Source organism: Xiphophorus maculatus, chromosome 5 (assembly GCF_002775205.1).
Source record: "Xiphophorus maculatus strain JP 163 A chromosome 5, X_maculatus-5.0-male, whole genome shotgun sequence".
NCBI lineage: Eukaryota > Metazoa > Chordata > Actinopteri > Cyprinodontiformes > Poeciliidae > Xiphophorus > Xiphophorus maculatus.
The window spans coordinates 16101490-16123015 of NC_036447.1; the positions used below are offsets into that span (position 1 = coordinate 16101490).

Consider the following 21526-nt stretch of genomic DNA (forward strand, 5'->3'; position numbering starts at 1 on the left):
GTGTTTGCGCGTCTGAGAAGACACGCTGTTTTGTCGGATAGGAAACACTGTTTACATTCGCAAAAGTCACGCCGAGCGGCTCTTGTCTTGTGCAGAGGCTGATTTAAAAAGTGATGAGAGAGAACACAACCCGGTGCTTCATGTTCAAACACGATTTCCACCAAGTGTTTGTGAGAAGACGCCAGACACCAAAAGAATGCTCATTTTAGAGATTCCGATCTGCCTGTGGGTTCATTTGAATTAAATCTGTTTGCTTTTTTAAAGTCTTTTAATATTTTGCACAATAACACTGAGATGTGGTACACGTTTCTGCACACCCTCTTCTCACATTCCTGTTTTGAGAAACTGCTTTGATTGGCAAGGCATCCAAAGTTCACTTTGTTTAACAGCTCAAAAGAAGTTACTTGTGTAAAATCAGAACAATACATCACTTTTCACTAACCATATTGAGATGCTTTATGGAGCTCAGACAAAGAGACCGATTGTAATCCATCCAAACAGAGAAAGTTACACAAACAAAACCCTCGACAAACTCTATCTCTCACAGATAAGGTCACAAAGTAATTATTTTCCTCTCATGTATGTTGCCTCAGTTTTCATTCCCCATGGTAACCACAAAGTTTAACTTATTTTATTGGGATTTTTGCAAATCTTTGGGGGTGTGCCTCTATTTGGTTTGCACATCTACAGAAAGACATGTATGTCTATTTGCCAAATTGCTCAACCTCAGCCAACTCAAATGTAGAGCTTGTAGAAATATAAATTTTGAAGTCTTGCCTCTGATTTCCATTTAGGTGTGGACTTTAACTAAGCATTCCTAAAACATGAATCTTTGATCTAATACATCTAATTGTAGATCTGGCTACATGTGTTCAGTCTTGTTGGAAAGTGAATCTTCACTGTCCAAAGTCCTTTTCAACCTCTGACTATTTTTTATCTTGTTGGCCCTACTCCCATTCATCCATCTTCCCATCAACTGTGACCGGCTTCCCTTTCAAGAAAAGCATCCAGGTTGGTTCATTCTTATCAGAAAGCAATCTGTCAGAAACAGAAGCATAAGGAATTTGATATTTAGTTTAAAATACAAGGTACTAAATTGACACAAGACAATTCCCATTTTGTAGCTGACAAAAGATGAGTAGAAATTTAAATTAGGCTTGATTTTCTTATCACATTGCAATAACCAAAAAACTAAACAAAGCTATCAAAAAACTGTCCTGGCCATTGCCCTGCTGTGCAGTTGAAAGAAATTCTCACTTCCAGCACAGTCTGGTATTTCTCTCCTTGACTCGGATTGCCTCTGGTTGATTTTTACCGGGCCAATCAGCGAACAGAAGGAGACATTGTGAACAGTGATGTTCATTTTCTGCGCTGTTTTAGAATTGTTGTCTGCCTGTAGTTCTGGCAATGACAGCGGGGAAAGTGAACAAAGCTATTTAGTTCGTGAACATATTGAATTAACATTAACAGCCACCTCGTTCAGTTTGGCACTTCTATATAAGTATATGTATAACACTCGTCCCTTTCCAAATTTTAAAAAATGCTTTTGTTCATGTATGTTTTTGTGTAAAAGAAACTTGTGAAAAGCCACCTTATATTTAGTTTTTTTTATTTCACTTTAAAAATGAAAACCAAATTATATGTTGGGTCATTATCTTTCAATTTGATGTTTTACCTTTTAAAACAAAAATCAAATACGTTTTTTTTATCTTTACTACTTTCTGATGAGAAAATCCATTTAGTAAAAGAATAATGGGATGCATTCCAATAGCATGATTCTGCCACCACTATGTGTCAGCGTGGGGATTGTGGGATCAGGGTGATGTGAAGTGTTAGTGTTTTTTTGTTTTTTTTTTCTGGTATAATGTTTTCCATACTGGCCAAAAATTGGAATTTCCACTTAACCTTATCAAGGCACCTTCTTCAAAGTATTTTTTTTTTCACATCTTGTGATAAAATGTAAAAAATATGTCCAGGAGAATGTTAATTATTTTGCAAGGCACAGTATCCCTCTCAGGCGGACTGAACTTGAGAGCAGAATCTTCCCATGTATTCAACGTTTTGCAAATTAACAGAAATTTTATTTGATGAATATTTGAGCTAATTTCGATTTAAATGACTTCAAAGAACCCTGAGAGACATTGTCATTCCACCTATTAATTTTTTTTGACGTGAGAAGGAGTGTATGTCGGCTATTTTTCAAAGCTGAGCTCCTTCAACCCAGTTTCTGCTTCAAATAAACCCATTTCTGAATAAGCAATTAGGAGATCAAAGGTTTCAGCCAGCCAGAAATTTGTGTTTCTGTGTGAGACAGAACAGAGGAGAGAAGAGGGAAATGGGTTAACATTTGCCAGTGCATACCTGCATATTACAGATGTTTTTTAAGGCTATTTTTCTTTCTAATAATCAGAGCTAATATCTGTCTGACAGGGCTCATCAGGAGACTTTATTTCATGCACTGCCTTTGTGAAATAATCATTTATTTCAACCTTCACAGCAGCATATTGTACATTATTAACATTCCTGCTGATGGAGTGGCTTGTCACCATGCTCATAATTTGCCAATTTTTATGGGTATAAACATGCTCAGACTTGAGTCCCTCTCTTCAATATTAATTCATTGAGAAAATATCCCCTGAGAGTGAGTGCAAGCAAGGAAAACATTTATCACCTAGTTCTGCTCACTTATTGCCTTTTAGAGAGCATTCCTAACAGGCTTATCCATCTGGCCCTGAAGGGTCCTTTACAGGCATCGTTGGTGAGATGGTTCTGCTCTCCCATAGCAGCACACAATATACTTAATATACCTACTGCAGAGTTTCCACAACATGCGACTGTTGCTCCTGGGAAGGGATTAAAACCCATCCAGTTGCATGTCATAACAGAAAATACCTGAAAGTGAAAGGCTGCTTGTACAGTAGAGGATATTCTTCACCACTGATGTCATTAAGTTTGTAAGTCTTGCACAGCCGAATGGTGCATACCAGACATCCTCTGTCATAATCCAAAGCTTGTGAAAGGGTGCCAGGTTACGTAGGGATATCAGATCCACATTTGGGCTTTCAGGCACGGAAGTAAGAAGAAAGTAGAAAGAGCAGACTTCAGAGAGCCTAAAAGACATTGAGCACAACTCTGTTTTTTGGTCCGCTTTGCAAATAACTGCTGTATGTCAAGGTGTATGGCACAATAAAGTATAATATAGAAATTAGATTTTTGTGCATAAATATATAACAAAGATAAACTTAAAATTTGATTTATTTTACATTTGAGAAAAGGGTACACAGAGGTTAATAATGAGATGTTTTTGCACCAGAGGGATTGCCTCCAGTTTTGAGATGGCAGCTAGAGGAGTCATGCATGTTTCTTAATGTCTTTGGATAATCTGTTGTAAGGTTGAGGAAATTGTCTATGCTCATGATGGCAGCAAACAGACTGGCACTTCTTTTCTGATAAGACTTTTTTCTAATTTTTTACAGTGTTACTGAAGATGCATTGATTCTTTATCTCTTTACTGTACTGTGTCCTTACAATCAACATATTGTGAAGTATCCATGCATTTTGTACATCTGCCTCACCATTAAAGGGTAACAGGACAGTGTGAGAGTTTTTCTATATCCTGAATAGGCCACAGTCAATCACAATACAACACAACACAGAGACATATGTGTAAAGACAATTTGGAGTGGCAAATTAATGTAACATGCATGTTTTGGGTAGGATGCTGGAGTATGTGGGGTAAACACACACAGGCCCTGGGAGAACATCTAATTTGGACACAAAAAGGCCCATCTGGATTTAAACCCAAGATTACCTTAATGCATGGTCCTGGTGCCAACAACTCCACCACAATGAAACCATAAAAACAGAAATATCCCTACTTTTAGAATATTCTCTCTGAACTCCAGAGCTGTCCCAACAAAATCAATTAGTTTTATCAATTTGTTCTGTTTGTTTGAGTCACCAGCTCTGACACTGTTACTCTTAACAGATGGCTGAAAGGGACACTGTTCTCTCCACCACCATCTCAGGGATAACTTACGAGCTTTGAGAGTAATTCTGTTGGTGACAAAACACAGGCTTAAACACAACAGAGTAAAGAAAACATGTTAGGGTGCAGTTTCCTGGACATGCTCCTGTGGTGCTGAGCACCTGCTCCCACGCACACACTGTCAAAATATTTCACAGAAAAAATGTGGGGTGTAATTTTCATATTTTGTGCTAAATGCTTCTCTAATTGCTTCACTACCACAATGGCAAACATTGATTCAGATGCAGTCTTTACAAACTTAACAATATGAGCACAAATTACCTTAAGACTTACATTTATTTATCACCACCTTTAATTAGGGGGGAAAATGGAGGACCTCAGGAGGGCTTAAGGGATTCCTTTACAAAAAATCCATGAATCAAAACATTTAGCTAATATTTCAAATTTGAAAATATTTATAGTAGTTAGTTAGATTTAGTAGGATTTAACCTCTTTGTCACACATCAGAGTTGAAATTGAAATGGAGGTTTGATGTGCCGTTACTGCACTTTTAAAAAAGGAATTGAGTGATGGGGTATTTACTTAAATGGTTTTTAAGTAAATAAAAACCATTATTACAAATTGTGTGTGTATTTGTAATACTCATAAAATAAGCTTAAGTAGTTCCTGCAGATCCTGACATTTTTTTTGTCCGATTATTCAGTTAATAGCCAGAATATTTGATTACTAAAATAGTTAACTGCAGCTGTAGACCACAGAAGTCACTGAAAGGAAGAAACAGAGAAAACCCAGAGAAACAGGCATTGACAAGATGTATAACTCGATTGAACAATTTTACTTGATTGTAAATCTCACAAACTTAATCACAAAGATTTACTTTATCCTCTTCCATTTTATCCTCAATTGTTTTGGCCTTTGTAACTTTAACCCTTTCATGCATAGTGGTCACTACAGTGGACAGCTATCTAAAAGCCATTTTCTTGTGCTTCCTGTGGATTTTTATGTTATAACTGCACACAGACCACTGAAGTGGACACTAATGCATCATAAAATATACCATCAACTACTGGCCATCAGCTGCAAATGCAAGAAATTATTTTTGTTAAATACAATATGGCCGACAGACAAAAAAGCATGAGAACCGACCCGGTCCCTTCTTCTACTGTAGACGACTCTTGCAAGTAAAAAAGATATTGTGACATCAGATAACCCCTAAGGAACAATACTACTGATGTATTTTTCAAATAACAACTTTGTATTTGGACAAAATTACAATTGATCACATAAAAATTAAAAATTAAAAAGAAATTTCCTACCTTTTTTATGCCTTAAGAAAAACATTTTAAAAAATGGAAAAAAAATTCTGACACGAAGGATCATAATTCATGCATGAAAGGGCTAATCTGCCAGTTGTTGGAACCACTAGTGGAGCTTTAGGCTGATAGTAAAATACATATGCTGAGGTAAAACTTGCCCTGACTCACTATAGGTTGCAAGTGCCTTTCATACTCCTGGCGCATGATAATTTGTTTGAAGAAAAACAATATAGCCATTCTTTAGTCAGGGGTGTCAAACTCCAGTCCTCAATGGCTAATTAAGCCATTTCATTCCAGTGTTTTGTACCTGTGACACATCTAAAAACTGCAGGACACCGGCCCTTGAGGACTGGAGTTTGACACCTGTGCTTTAGTTGTACAAAATCTCACAGTAGTTCAGAATGTAAATTTGAAGCATTTTTGTTGCTGTGCCTGTTCATTGATCCTTCGCTTTGAAGGAACCTGAGAATAAAGTTGTTGTCATTTAAGATCAAATTTGAAGTGTGTGTGTGTATGGATTAGTTGATATTAAATCGTCTGATTGCAGGTATACTTAAACAAATAAAATGATTTTTGTGGCTTAACTGCAAAAAGCTGAATACAATATAGGGAGGATCAGAAATGTCTCAAGTGCTTTGGTGGAAAAAATCAGTCAGTGAGTAAAAAGCACATCCTTTAAGAACTGGTTGTCATAACAAACATACTTTAGCTGCAACCTAGACATTAGGCTTTGATGTTGACAGTATTTAACTCTTGCACTCAGTGGAATTTATGTTGGTGAAACATGACATGGTATTTGTTTTGTCATTATTTCAGCATGAGCCTCGAAATAAGCTCTGGATTGAACTCAAATACCTTCTTTTTCCATCAGAAGTGCCAACAAAGGATTAAAATACAGTATTACTCTACCCAGACTCAACAACCCAGCTTTTCACTCAACAAATATTCACCCTTGTACAGAAAATTCATTATATATGTCATCATATTTCTCACCTTAATATAAATCTTTTGCCCCATAATTGTTGTGCAGCCCCATGGTGCTTCGTGTTAATGTGATGATCTTGGCCGTGTGTGCAGAGTTGGCAGGGCATTCAGCAGAGGTGGTTAATTAAAAATGGTGTGACGCATTAACAACTCCTGCAAGCCTTCAGCTGAGCTCGGCAGGTTGAACTGAGTCTCTCGCTCTGGGATGCTACTGTGGCAGGTAATGTTTATGGATGTCCACGAGAACAAACCAGTCAGCTGCTCTTTTCATGCTTCAGGGTATGCCATGGTTGGATTAGACATTGATTAGGTCATCATCACACTGAATACAGACTGCATACTTTTATGGTTGTGATTATCAAGCCCCTCTCTTTCCTGTAAGCAATGCACTAACAACTGTTTGCTGTCTGAAATGAAAGATTGGCCTGCTGTGTGTTTCTTAGTAATACAATGGAAGGACAATAGCATCCACATTATTATCAGCCTCTCAGGAATGAAGCTTTTCTTTTTGACTGTACTTGAGAGGAGGTGTCAAGCATCATGCGTGAAGGGTAATAATTATCTGCTTGAGTTCCCTCAAGGCTTTAGTCCAATTTTGGATCATTATTCAGGCCTTCAGAGTAATAAATGCAGGTATTATACTAGCGTCAAATTGATATGCCAGTTTTTTATTCAGTCGACTATCACAGAGGACAAGCTGTTCTTCTTTAATGTGCAGTGTCCACCCACAGTTCCCACTACTGACTTTGATTAGTTCTTACCTTTTCATCTGTAAAAGGTCAAATAAGGACCCAGTTTGACATACCAGAGCTGGTTCAGACAATACAATTGGAATCCAGTAAACTACACGAAGCCAGCAGTTTGTCAGAGTAGCCATGGAGCATAAAACATGATGCCATATTCATTTGTAATTAAATAGAGACCATCAGAGGGAAACATTTCACTCGATAATCCTGTCAACATCTCATCTCTGCTCTCATGCACATGTAGGAGTGGAGACCATGCTCTTTTTATTTGATCTGCATTGTTTAATCACAGATGTATGTTTTAGTATCATCTTGTTTGTATACTGACCTCAATATTGCTTTGTAGTCAAATACAAATGTTCAGCAACTAATGGTTATCTTCATTGGTGCTTTAGTCTTTTATGGTTTCTGACAAAACAAATAGAAAAAGTGGAAGAAAACATCTGGATTTTAATGCTTAGTAAAAAATAACAGTTTAAAAACACAGAATTAAATATAAAATTATAATCCATGATCCATGGCTGCAATCATTGTTACTGCAGTATCAATGCATATGTTTAAATTATGAAAAATCAATATCAGAATTAGAAACTGTGTAATACAGGCAGCTTTCTGTTGGGACTCATAAGATGTGATAATTATGGAAAGTGAAAATGAGATTAGCAGCTTGTCCAGGAAGAAGTGCGTCTCATTTGCAGGATATCTTCACACCTAATATCTGAACTTATTCCAATTGCTGTCAAGCTTATTTACACCCATGAATGAATACTTGAGACCTTTCAAACACCTTTAAGTGACAGCTAGCCAGACAGCATATTCACACTAAACCAAACAGCATTTTTTTTTACAGCATGAGCGGGAGCTTTCTGTTTGAATTTAATATTTCTTCTCATTTACTTGCCTTTCTCTTATTTCATCTCCTTTATAATGTGCTCCTCTCTTCAGTCTGTTTGACTGGCTACCTTCTTTCTTGCCAGCCATCGGGCAAACATTTTCTCTGTATCTGCCACTCTCACTTAGTATCCATCTGTTTTTTTTTTTCTCTCCTGACGTGATTGGCAGCAGGAACAAGCATTAGCATTTCCTCATCTTGGCATGGAGACACTAACGGGCACGGATTGCTGCAAAGGATGTGCCTTGAATACTGAACAAACCCCAAACTTTCTCTCAGGGGTGTACATAAATAAATCTTCTGTGCTTAGCAGGTTTTTATATATATTTTTAAAGGATTAAATTGGATATTGATTGCTTTCATTTCCTTTACTTGATGAAAATCGCAAAAATGATTCAGACATTACTTCTATTTAAAAAAAAATCTTATTGTTCTTATTTTTAGCATGACTCTGGTGCAATCTCATCTCAGCTCTCAAAGTAAGAAGCTTGGATTTTCTTCAACATCCTTAAAAGGACTCATTCCTTTCTCTCTTCATGGTGTAGATAAAAAGGTAATCCACTTGTAGTATCTGCCAGGAAGCTATTTTCCAACTCTGAGCTGGACAGAGTATGCTGTAACAAAAAAAAAAAAAAAAAATCCAGCCATCATAACTCTGAAAGAAATAGGCTATCACCTATTTCTGTATAAACTAACTCCAGCACATCCTATCTGTGGCATTAAAGATTTCCTCAGCTGTCATAAAAAGGGCAATGGAGGAAAATATTGCATTTTCAAGGACAGTCAGAATAGCTCATAATCTAGATCTCTACAGTGATGTGCTTCATGTATGCAAGTGTTGGTGCTGCAGCTAAATTCCAGTAGAATCTGGCAAGCTTTCAGAACACACCTCGAGTCCGCTGTCACACAAACTCACATGATTCGATGTGCTGAAACATCTGCTGAAAGGGAGCAAATTATAATCTGCCGTATTCAAGCAGTGGAAAATTGTGTTGGTACTCTGCATTATGTCCATTTAATATATAATTTAATCTATATCCTCCTGAGACCCTGCATCCTCATATGAGGACATTACAGTTTTGTAAACACAGATGTAAATAATAACATTGATTGAATGGTCTTATCGTCACACAGATAGACCCAATGTCCTCGTCTGAGGACATTGGGTTTTGAGATAACCACTTATTGTAGAAAGCTGAAATTTCATTTTTAGGCCAATTGGGTCCTTATGATCCCAAATGACAAGGAGAAATGTATATGCAAAAACAGACCCATTGTCCTCATATGAGGGCATTGGTTTTGACATAGTTCAAGAGCACATAGAAAGCTAAAATTTAATTTCAACTAAAATTAGGTCATACTAATCCCAAATAGTAAGGAGACATAAAAAATGCACATCAAACAAAAGCCCGGGTCTCAGGAGGATATGTATATAGTTGAAACCAGACATGTACATACACTATATAAAATGACATGCAAAATTGCATAGACACATACCCTTATATAGAGATAGATAAATATACCTATATAAGGATATTTGTAGATTTTGATTAGACACTTTTAAACTACAGTAATTCTTTCTTGAACATAGCAAATTAAAATGTTTTCCTCAGATTTTATTTAAATGGTATTGATTTTACATGACATTTACGTTGAAAGAAATTGAGCTGGAAAAATTGATTTTGATCTAACTACATTCTACCATTTTACCCTAAGGGGAACTTCACAAAGTGGTGCAATCTCCTTCAGTTCTTGCAACTGCTTAGGTCCTGCTACAGGCTTTATTTCTGAGCTGGAATGAACAGAGTGGGGTTTCAAAAATATTTGTTTTTATTACATTATATACAGATACATACAATGAGTACAGCAGATAAATACTTTAAATGTAATGGGGAAAAATAAAGAAGTGAATGAGACTCCAGGAATTCCTTGAAGTTTCAGCTTTCAGCAACCAAGAATGACAAACCACTTGTGTACTTGGCCATTAAAATGATTCATATACAGAGGTTTCATAAAATACACTATATTTCAACTATAATCTGCACAACCCATTCATGAGGATTTTTTTCTGCTGTTCCAGGGAAACAGCACAGGTTTTATGTGAGTTTTGAAAAGTCTGTGAATAGATAATAATAGCCAGATAATTCCTTTTCATAACTTACTGAAATTTGATTGTGTCATCCACTCACAGGTGGCCGCGGCAGATGGCATCATCCAATGGCATGTGTCGATATGGGGGCAGGGTGGACTGCTGCTGGGGATGGACGCGCCGCTCCTGGGGTCACTGCCAGCGTGAGTGCCAACATGTTTGCTGGTGCTGCTGGGGGCTAATGGGACTAACGAGGTGGCAATGTTTCAAGCTGGGGGCAAAGACTCTATTAAACACAAGACGAGCTGTAGTGGAGCACAAACACACATACACACGCCTACACACAAATGCATACTGTCACGATACACAAAGTTGAAGAACTTCCCCGCCTTTATGCAGTCTTTCTGAAAAGATTGATGATAATGGCTGGTTTGAATAATAGGTCTGTTGATTTTTTTGTTTCTGCTGTATAAGGCCATAATGAGGAAGTCATCACATTTAAAGTTAAACAGGATCTGGTTTTATATTAGAAAGGAGCAAAAATCCTTATCTAGCACTGGGTGAAGAAAAACAGAAACACTGCTGTTAACTCAGTACATGGTTTGGGGAGATGGACATACCTCGATTCCCCAGAATATTGAGCAAAAGTTCAGAGGATTCAGAGGATGTGTCATATTGTTTTAATATACGACTGCCATGCCACAGGTTTGCCTTGTGTTTTTGTCTCATGTTTTTACCATATACACACACTGCAAATACCCTCTGCTTTCCCATACTGTTACCCAAGAAGGTGTGAATACATTAGTGGGTTCCATATTTGCATGATTGACTCACAAATGCCTATTCCTTTGCATGGATTGATGCCTGGAGTTTTTGCTGCTTTGCTTTGGACATTTATTAAAGAATGTGGGCAGTGATACATAAACATGCCTTTTCCATTGTGGGATATTACCAACCTGTAATTCATGAGAACAGATAAGAACAATTTTTTTTTTGTTTGTTTGTTTTGGACAACAAATGATTACCTCTGTCAGTGTTATGTGTAGCTGCAGGCTTGAATCAATTGGTGTTTGATTTAGAATAATAGATAAAAATTTTAGTTTTCAAGGATTAAAATAATGAAGACACCATGCCCTCCATAAAGCTCAGAACATTATTTGAACAGAATACATCTAAAATTGGCCTTTTTAATACTAATAATGCTTTAATTTGTATCTAGTGGGATTATTCCACATTTCCAGACCAGCAGATAATCACTGAATCCAATTTGAACATCACAACTTTCTTTCTTTCTATCTTTGTTTTTTTTATGTTGGCTGTGTTCTCGCACTCATACAAATGAAAAGAAATTGTTTAATTTTATTGGTTTTCTTGGATTTCCAAATATTTTTGGTGGAATGTATTAAATTCAAATCATTCCAATAGGCACAAGAGATGAGTTGAAAAGGGTTTTCTGGGCACCAGCTGAGCCAAGACCTGGTTTAGCCTCCCTGCTAAAATTAATCCATAAATTAATGAATTAATGAATTGATTGATTGATTGATTCATTGATTCATTCATTCATTCAATTTGATGGTGATTGTTCTCATTTCTCTTGTATACATATGCCTGTGATTATAATCATATGCAAAAAAAAAAAAAAAAAAATCAGTCTATTTACGTTGCTGCCATTCACAACCAAATAATCAGGGTGCTTTACAAGGTAGACAGGCCCAGTTCATATCTAATTGTATCCAGTACAATAACTGTCAGTAATTCTGTAAAAAAGGAGACACACTGAAACACCAAGGCAGTGAGCCAGGAGTACTTTCTACGAGAAAGATAAAATCAAAGAGTCTGCAAAACACTGTCAGTAATTCTTGAATGAAGTACCGGTAATTGATGGAACTATTCCTAACTTAACTATGCTATACTTTAGTATGAGAGTCCAAACTGAGTTGCAACTTAAGCTTCGAAACTAAATCGAAAGCAGTACAGCCCCCACCATCCAGTCTCAGAGATGTTCGTTTTGACTGATCACACAAGTTGTTCAATCAAAGCAAACAACTAGAGTTTAGATGTAACATTCTTTCTATGAAAGTAACTCTGGATTACATAGACATGTACAAATTTACATTGTTTTAATTCACTCCAGTAAAATAAGAAAAAAGCCGCTCTTATTTCTCCACTTTCTGGTGTAGAGAGGCACTCGTCTTTTCAAAGTGGTGTCTCATTTTCAGAGACATATAATGATCTGGTTTGTAAAACACACGAGGGGAGATGGAGCAGAGCACTTACAAGTTCTGGTTGTTAAATTCCTGCCAGGGAAAAGGCCTGAATGGTCCATATCTTGCATGTTGATTTTGCTTGCATGATCATTTTATCAACTCTCCAACTGATAGAATATCCTGTTTCCTTTTCTTCTTATGTTTACATTTTGTTTCGCTGTCATATATGTTAAAAATCTTCCCAATGTTCTATGTTTAACCCTTTCAGTGTAAGTGTGTTTTTATCCTTTTTTGTATGTCTTATTTTTTCTGAAAAATATGTCACACTGCTTATTTGGTTTCAGTGGTTACTGAAACTGTTGAATGCAGCGGCTCCATTTTCATGTAAAAGTGGCAGAATATTTACTAGAGTTAAAGAAATTTAGTTTTTTAACATGGCCTGCTTTGTCATCTCAGGGTCTTGACTAGAAAATCTAGAAAATCTGCGCTAAAATACAATGGGAAAAAGCAGCAGTTTGGGCCAGACTCAACTGTAATCCTGGCTCGAGGCAGTCCTCTCAGAGCCCAGTGCCTCCCAGTGATATGCACTGGGCTCTTTGCCTTCACAGCTTCTCATCCTCAAAAAATTCACAGTAGAATAGATGCATTATTTGCTTTGGCTAACAAGGCAAGATGAAGATGTATTCATCATTGAAGCTGCTTAGATTGCGGTGAAGAGAAAGGAGTTATGGTTTCATATTTAACGAATGAAAATTGTTCGAGTTGCTTTGTTCCTAGAAAGTAAAGAAGTGCTGCATTTATGCCGCCAGAGGGGACATTTCTTGAATAAGCAATTGTCCTGCTACGTTATAAAGATGTCCTGCTACATTCAGCCCAAATAGCAGTATGTGTGCATGTTTTCTTGGCGGTTCTGGAGTCCCACATGTTCCATTGTGAGCAGAAAGAAGCTGATTTTTAACTTAACCACAGATATTCTCCCCCCTCTCCCCTTAGAGTCAAATCACTGGATGAGTGCTTGCCTTAATGCTTCCAAATGCTCCTCGTCAGGTGCAGCTCAAATCCATTCATTCACAATCAGCATTCCATCAAGTCAGCAAGGTGCTGATTTAAGCTTGAGACGGGTGAGCTGGAAGGTATTGGAAAGAAAGCGAGCGTAATCAGCAACCTGTGTGTGTTTGGCTGCATGTGTGTGAGAGGATGCAGTCATCACAGATTTCAGGTCTTGGTAGGTTTTAGTGGAGATGAAAGAGATTAGATTGGAGCAATGGGATTGTGGCTTTCAGCCAGAGAGCTCAGAAATCAGTTTTACGAAACTTTTCTCAATAGATCAAAGATGATTTTTTTCTCCTTAGCTCTAAGAGTAAAAAGAGTACTGGGCAGAAAGAACTTGAAGTAAAAAAGAAACACATTTTGTGTAAGGAAAATAGTTTAGAGGTTAGAAATAGAGAGGTGATTATTGCTGTAGTAGGAGAGCAATATCTGAAAATGGACACAAACAGAAAATCAGGCAGATGGAGAGAGAGAGAGAGCATGAAGCTTTCAGATTTAGGAAAGAATAAAGCTTCATTCATGACATTCTGACAGATCATCAGTGAGGATAAGCCACAGTTGAGGCTCTGTTCTAACCAAATGTTATCACATTTTTTTGTCACAGGAAGTATTTGACTATTTGCTCGTCAAAGTCTTAATTTTTAATAAAATCTAAACCTCTTTCTCACAGAGATTAAAATGCAATACTGTAAACATGTCTTCGCTAAACCTTTGTTCTTCATCTGTGATGAATTTCACAGATTAAATAGATGAAGTGTGGGCTTTTGATGACTTTATGGACTACACATTAACTTGTATGGTTTTTAAAAAGCATCATCAATAGATAAAATAAATAAAATCTATCAGAAATTGACCTTGTATCAAGTACTTGATAAATAAATGTATTTGATCCTTTAACAAGTACATTCAAGCACTATAAATATTCCTCTGCTGTTGTGTGTACTACAACTAAAATCAAAGTAACCAATTAAAATTCAAGCTTTTAAAATTCAGCCTTTTATTTCTTTGAAAGCCAGGTTAGAAATGGCTTTTCACAGCTCCGTATTGGTTAAACAGGACCAGTTATGTTTATGGTTCAAATTGGGTCTGAACTGCTTCTAAAACGGTCCAAGTGCTAAAAAAAACACCCAAATGTTATTTGGCAATAAGTTAGTGTTTTCTAGAGCCTTGAAAATGAGCCATTTCATAAGCTTCCTGATTGTTGAGTCACATTCAACGGCCACTTTGCCAGCAACCCCATCTGAGCCCAGCCCCTCACCCAGCAACTTAAGCAGCCCTCCAGCACATTTGGTCAGCTGGTTTTACCACTGTATGTGTTGTACAATAGCGGTTGGAAAAGAAAAGTGTTTTGTTGATGACTTGGCATTCAGGAACTACTTGCTACATTCTTGTTTGTTTGCAGGAGGCTCAGTTTTCTGTTTTCAAAGAATTACAGTTGTTTAATTGGGCAATTGTTTGGAGCCATTTCCAAGTGCGGGTGTAAACATTAAGTTGGGGGGGCGTGGCCAGCAGCAGGTTATTTGGATTTAAAGTGACAAAGAGCCTTAAAACTCTTCAGAATGTTTTGAGCTCCTTCTGAAATGAGCTCAAAACAGGCAGAACTGACCAGACTAAAACCTAATTATCCAAGAATGATTTAAAATATGATGAACATGTTTTGCATAGACATAGACATTTCCTAACCTGTTCAAGGAAGCATAATAGTTCACCTTTTAATATATTTTCAGCTAACATCATTATATATTTTTTATTAGATTTCTTTCTTATTATTAAGGTCAGATAAAATGTGCTACTGGTTTTAAGCTAATTTAACAAGTAATCCTGTAATGTTCTAAAAAGCTTCAATCAAAGCTTAAACATAATAAGGAAAGAAATCTGAATTATGCACACACTTAAGCATAATTATGCCTCACTCATAGAGATTAGTTTCAATTTCCATTAAGCCATTTAGAGTCAGTGTGGAACAATGGGGGTTAGCAAAGCTGAAATGGATAATCAAAAGATAATTGTCATTTTAAGCCTGTTTATTAGATTGACCAAAAACTTTAGAGGAGGATCCACATTCATTGGTGTAATCATTCTTTTTTTCAAAGCTGAATTCTGTTGAAATGTATTCAAGCACATTCATATTGCAAAAGAAAAATAAAAAATTAACCGTATGATGTCAGCCATGGAGAATGTGAGTGATTTAAGGCTGCAGTTTCAATTAGTAGATCATAAATCCATTAAAAATGGACCATGGGTAAAATGCATTGAAAGCCCTCAATATCATCAATCCTCCTTACATAAGTATATGTCTTGTCACTTCCTGATATGGCTTGCACTATTTTTATTTCTAAGTATGTTATAGAAATGGTCTGCATGGGAAAAAAAATAAATTGGAGCTTTGAGTTTGTCTATGAAACGTTGGAGATTTGAGCAAATTGTGACTGCCTGCTCACTCAAGACTATTATATAAATTACTTTACTTGCCTCCATGAACTGTGAGCATCAATGCGGCATTCAGAGATATTGTAGACAGAAATATTATTACTGGAGTAATTTCCCACAAGGGTCTTGGGGTTTTAAAAGAAGAGTGATGTAAGTCAAAGTCAGCATAATATACCTTAACATTTTGTCTGGGATGATGCACAACATAATGTCTTTCCTGCCTTAAAATGTCTGCTGTTTGCACAGTTACGCTGTATGATTTTCACTTGGTATTGAAAATGAAAACACTTAGCATTAATAGCATTAATAACACATTTCATAGAATTAGCTCCTTACAGCAAGTTTGTCAAACTGTGGTGATAGAACTGAAAAATAACAATGTTGGATAACATCTAGCATATATGTAATTATTCTTTGTACCTTTGCAAGTAAATGTATATTGTCAGTATATGTCCGAAGTTAACTGCTCCTTAACTTTTTCTACACTACTATAAAGGTAAAATATGCATACATTTCCTTTAATATCTGAAGGAACTGGATTTAATATCTCTGAATTAAATACATCAGACATAATTTCCCCAGAGGTTCTGGTGGATTTTACAAATCCCCGAAGACCAGGACTTAGTTTGATTGAGTGCAGACTTTGTTTCTCTTAATGCTGTGGGCCGGATTAAAGCAAGTCTTTGAATTGGTAATGTGACCTAACAAGTAAGCAATGAAAAGAGAAAAGTGAGACCTCAGATTAATTCTTTTTATCATGATTTTTCTCAGTAGTTTCTTTCTCTTTGCTCTTTAGCTTTATTATTACTGGGCTGTAAAAGTCTGCTAAGAAGAGCTTGATTGTGAAAGTTAAAGAAAATGTGTACAGTGAATGAAGGCTCACAGTATGCACTGCAAAAGCATCAGTGTTACTGAAATAAAGCTGACAATATTGACATAAAACAGCAGTATGATAGCATATATGTCTCAAGTTATGAATAACATTATGACACAACACAAAAAAAAGAAGTTTGGAAAGCAATCAGTGTGATTTACTAATGATTTAAACAGAAAATGACATAGAAATTATTTTATTTCAAAAACCATTTGATTGCTGTATTATATCTAAGAGATGCATCCAGAAATTTGCCTCTAAAAGAAGAAAGATGGACAATGCAGATATTAAGTACCAAAACATGTATTTTTCACAAAACATTTTTGAGCAAAAATATGAACAGGAGGTAATGTTCAATGGTTTTAACTTTGACAGTCCTGTTGTCCTATGTTAAAGTTACATTAAGATTAAAAGGAATTTTGTATATGAACATTAACATTTGGGTTTTTGAAGATTTTGATTTTAACACAACCTTAAATATCTATTTTTTGAAACAATTTACTGAGTCCATAGACATTGTGTCCAATTCTGATACAAGCTGACTAATTAACTAATTAATTATAATTAGAGGCCTTAACCCGAAAATACTTCCAGACCTCTGACTTTGCACTTAGTAGCGTAACCCCGATTTCTAGCCTTTGTTTAGCATCTCCCAGCTCTATTTTGTCACTTTGGGTAGCCGCAGTGTGAGTAAACTCCAAATCTTCTGGGATGTGTGATTGATAGGAGTGGAGCAGGGCAGGGCCGCATGCACATGCAATGTGCTGCGCTTGCTACAATCTAATTAACTTCTGCATCTTTCTTTCTTTCCCCACGGCCTCCTCCTGTATTTAGACTATAATAGGTAGACAAACCCTTTAGCTGTCATGATGACACTGGTGTCCTCATGGACCCACTGACTACATTGTAAGTGTTTTGGGAGTGGCACAACTGTATATCTTGCATTCTCGTTTAGTTTTCTGTCTGCTCTATGTAATGTAGGCTTGTCAAAAATGCAACACAGAAGCCCAAGCCCGGGCTGTAGTTCGGGCTTAGGCTTCTATGGCACACTTATTGTAGATCTAAACTCTGCAACTTTGACATGGGCCTTGGGAAAAAAACGCTATAGTCGGCAGCTTCTTACACATTTATGGCTTTCAACAACCAATCAAAATGTCATACGGGATGTTGTCTCTCCAGAAACAAAAAATAAAAACAAAACTGTAAAAACACAGAGCTATGGCATGAAAAGAAATGGATTATTATAGGAAAAACATTAGGTTGGGGCCAGGTGATACCTTGAAAGGCATGAATTTGTACACAGAATACTACACATAAGCATCTAAATATGTAGCTTTGTATGGCTTTCATTTCTATATTTCATCACTCAAATGTTCAGGCATTCTGAACCTCAGTCACAATCAGCATTTTGATTGTTTCAAATGACTCCCTTTTGATAGACAACAGAGAATGTGTGTGACTCCAGAACTCCAAACTGTGCATGTGTGTTTATTCCCAGGCATGTTTGCTTTTGCATAAATTGAACAAAATGTGCTCTCTTAACCTTGTTGTTGCTTGTTTGTTGTGTTCTCCCAAACACTAAGTAATGCCCCCCATTTTTGTGTGTATGGCTACTTGTTTTGCAGCTCTCTTCGCCTTAACTCACAGAGTAGTCGGGATAAGGTGCCAGCCCCAAGGTTAGCTTCACACATTTTTTTTGCAATAACCTAACTAGACATGCATTGCTGGGGGCACATCCTCTGAATCATGCACTTGCTCATTTATTTATAGCCTACCACTCCCTCCCTTGCAGCACCAAGTAACACCTCACTCCTCTTGGCAGCAGCCAACGTATCTCTGGCTTCAAATCTATGAAAATAAATTAAACTCTGCAGGCCACATTTTACTTAAAACCTGTCTAGCATAAATTATGACTGTTTTTAGGGGATCTATTAATATTTAATTGCTCGTCTGGTCATCTTGTTGGGATATTAATTTGACCCTAAAAGCATATACCATGATATGTTTAATTAATATATTCATGCAGCATTTATTAAAGAATAGTGCTGATCATTCTAGATTTCATATGATAAGGTTATAAATTAAAAGTATGAACAGTTTTAAGCTGTTGAAGTAAAATATATTAATAATTTTTTTTTGTTACAGTTTTTCTCAGTCGTTTGGGTGGATGTCTCAGAACAGAATTGAAGTAATGCAGGTTAAAAAAGCATTTTCTCATTCCTTTGAGCAAGTTGTAAATGCTTTTGTACATCATGCAAGTGGTTATGTAAAATTCTCTACTTTTTTCTACATTTTCAATTACTTTTATCATGTTGTTCAAAATGTATTACACAGATCTCTGTGGAACTGTCTTGTCCTCCACAATATTTAAGCATAAGTGCATCGTGTAGCAGTCTAGTTAAAACATTAGTTGTGTTTTCAAGTCTGAACAAAGCCAAGGTCTGACTGACTAATGCTTCCTACAGAAAAGCTCTTTTCATTTCCGTCTAAAAATGGGTCCCTTTTTAATTTGTAACTGTAAACTCTTGAAATACGGTGTGTGGACATCCAGGCTTGTTCCACTGAGGTCTCAAAGTGGCTTAACAATGCCTTCATTCTATTTGATTACATAGCTCAATAAAGTTGAATGAGTCTAAAGATGCTATCTACTCCTGTTTAAGGAATCTCCTCATCCCCTTGTGCCTTTGAATTTGGTTTGAACAATTGAACAATGCTTCTTTCTCAGTACTAATAATGTAAGTGTGCGTCTCTGTGTGCGCTAAAGTCAATTCTACACATCCAATTTATTTTGTGAATAGGCTGCTAAATATTTAAAATGGCATTGTGTTGTGACTGTATGTTTTGAATGTAAAGAGTCTTAATACAAAAGGCCTAATGAAGGTTCTGTTGACAATTTTAATTGTTTTAACATTTCATCATCTTTATATTAACTGTGGGCACATTTAAAATACTGCAAAGGACTGTTTCAATGACAGTGAATGGCATAGTATTATATTTCAATTCCACCTCATGCTAATAATACACTTGGTCATTAGATGAACTCTCACTGCCCTGGATGCCCATACTATTTTAGACACTTGTGGATGAAATGCTAAAGTTAAATGTCAAAATAGATACAGGCGAGGCCAGTCATACAGGCAATATTCAGCAATAATACTTGCATGCCATATGCTTACTTAATGTTTACCGTTCATCACAGTAAACCAGTTGCTGATTGTACCAGAGAAATGGGTCCATAAGTTTCATGTTTTTGCACAATATGTTTATGTATTTTTTTTTACTAAAAAATGTTTTATTCGAATAGAACTGATCTGAGTTTAAAATTATTTAGCTACTTTTTATACTTCACTAAGCTGTAATTTAGTTAACCTTTTATTGTGGAAGATTTCAATTGACACCTTACATGCTGAGTTCAATAAAAAAAGATTCTGAACAAATTAATCTTGGAATGATCCGCTCATGTTAAGCACATGTTTTCATGGGTGAAGTACCATAAAAAATAACAGTAATGCAACCGCCTCTCTACCCTGGATTTACACTGCATGCATCCACGCACCAATGTGACTTGTGCTCCAGAGCAACTTATAGTTGCAATATTTTTTCATTCATTTCTACATCTGTTTTGTTTATGGCTGACTTGAAAACAACTTCTGCCAAATAGAAAAAATGTGCTAATTGTTTTTGTCACTTACCATAGAAACTTTATGCTCACAAACACCGATGGAAATATCAGCAATCTGCATGCTGACTTCATGAGTTATTTACCATAGCTTTGGGATAAACTCTGTTGTGTTGTCATCCATCAACTTAGGGCTGTTGTGGTTGTTTTGAAATTTGCATTTTCAGGTATGAAAACATCCTGTCTGCCACAGAACATTTCCTACCAAACAAACTGGCCCATAAATTTTCTTTTTCTCACCCAACCAATCTCTAGCACCGGCCTTGGGTTAACACTGGAAATGCTTTATTGGAAAGGTTCTAGTGTAGGGATGCACCAGTATGAAAATTTGGGTCGGTATTAATAGAGCTGCTGAGGCCAACAAACAGTCTTTACCAACATTATGCATATATTTTTATAATCTTTTAATAATTCTTTTCTTTAATTGACACTCTGCAATGCTCTACGCCTCTATCACTGTCATGTGTTTAAACAAATACCACCTTCCCAACGCCCTCCGTACTCTTTCTGAAACGCATACACGAAAGCAACAAGATGAAAAAAGTGATGATTAATAACTGCCCAGTTTTACTTATCAGAATAGCATCAATATGCTAAAAAATGACTAACAAATCTGATATTAATGTCAATATTTCCTTCATCAATAGTTCTATCAGTAACAGATGTTTCTGTACCTTACTTTTTCTTAAAATAAGCATGAAAAAGAAATACATTTTCACATTATGATAATATATCCCATAAAAGCCAGTGGAATTTTTTTCTTCCACTTGAACCAGGCATCAGACTGTAAAGCAAAAACAAAATGTTATGAAATGGGAAAAATGCTGCCCAAATCTTTGGGCAGGGTCAGTCCTTGTTAATCCCTTTGTTTAAATGACAATTTTGCTATTTAGTTATCTACAAATTTAAATAATTTATTCCAGGGTTAAACAGACTTACAACTCTTAAACTAAAATTGCTTTCAGTTTATTTAGCTAGTACAACATTTTCTAAGAACTGGTTAAAAAATTAAAGTAGAAAAAAGGCTCATGTGTCTCCACTGCTGCTTTTACTTCACAGTCTGCTGAAATTGAGTTTTCAATTGTTCTGTTGTAGAAATGTCAAACGTGGAGCTATACAGAGACTTAAAAAAAACATTTAGTTTTAATGGGTGTGGTTGTTCAACCTTAAGTAGAAAACACACATCAACAAAAGCCATTGATTGTTCTAAATGCTGCAGTCTGAATTCTGAGCATCTACTTCAGCTGAATGGAAATATCTAAGTGGTGCAA

The 21526-nt window shown here is 36.3% G+C and overlaps 1 protein-coding gene across 4 annotated transcripts in view; it reads left to right on the top strand.

The window, feature by feature from the left end:
- Window positions 1-21526, top strand: part of npnt (nephronectin) — a 58222-nt gene that overhangs the window by 634 nt on the left and 36062 nt on the right. For 2 of the 4 annotated variants that reach the window (XM_014471293.2, XM_023334358.1), the window contains exons 2-3: window positions 10118-10218; window positions 18202-18252. In XM_014471293.2, the coding sequence (XP_014326779.1) occupies window positions 10118-10218; window positions 18202-18252 (152 nt within the window). The remainder of the gene's footprint in view (window positions 1-10117; window positions 10219-18201; window positions 18253-21526) is intronic. The other 2 variants (XM_023334357.1, XM_023334359.1) reach the window with 1 other exon arrangement.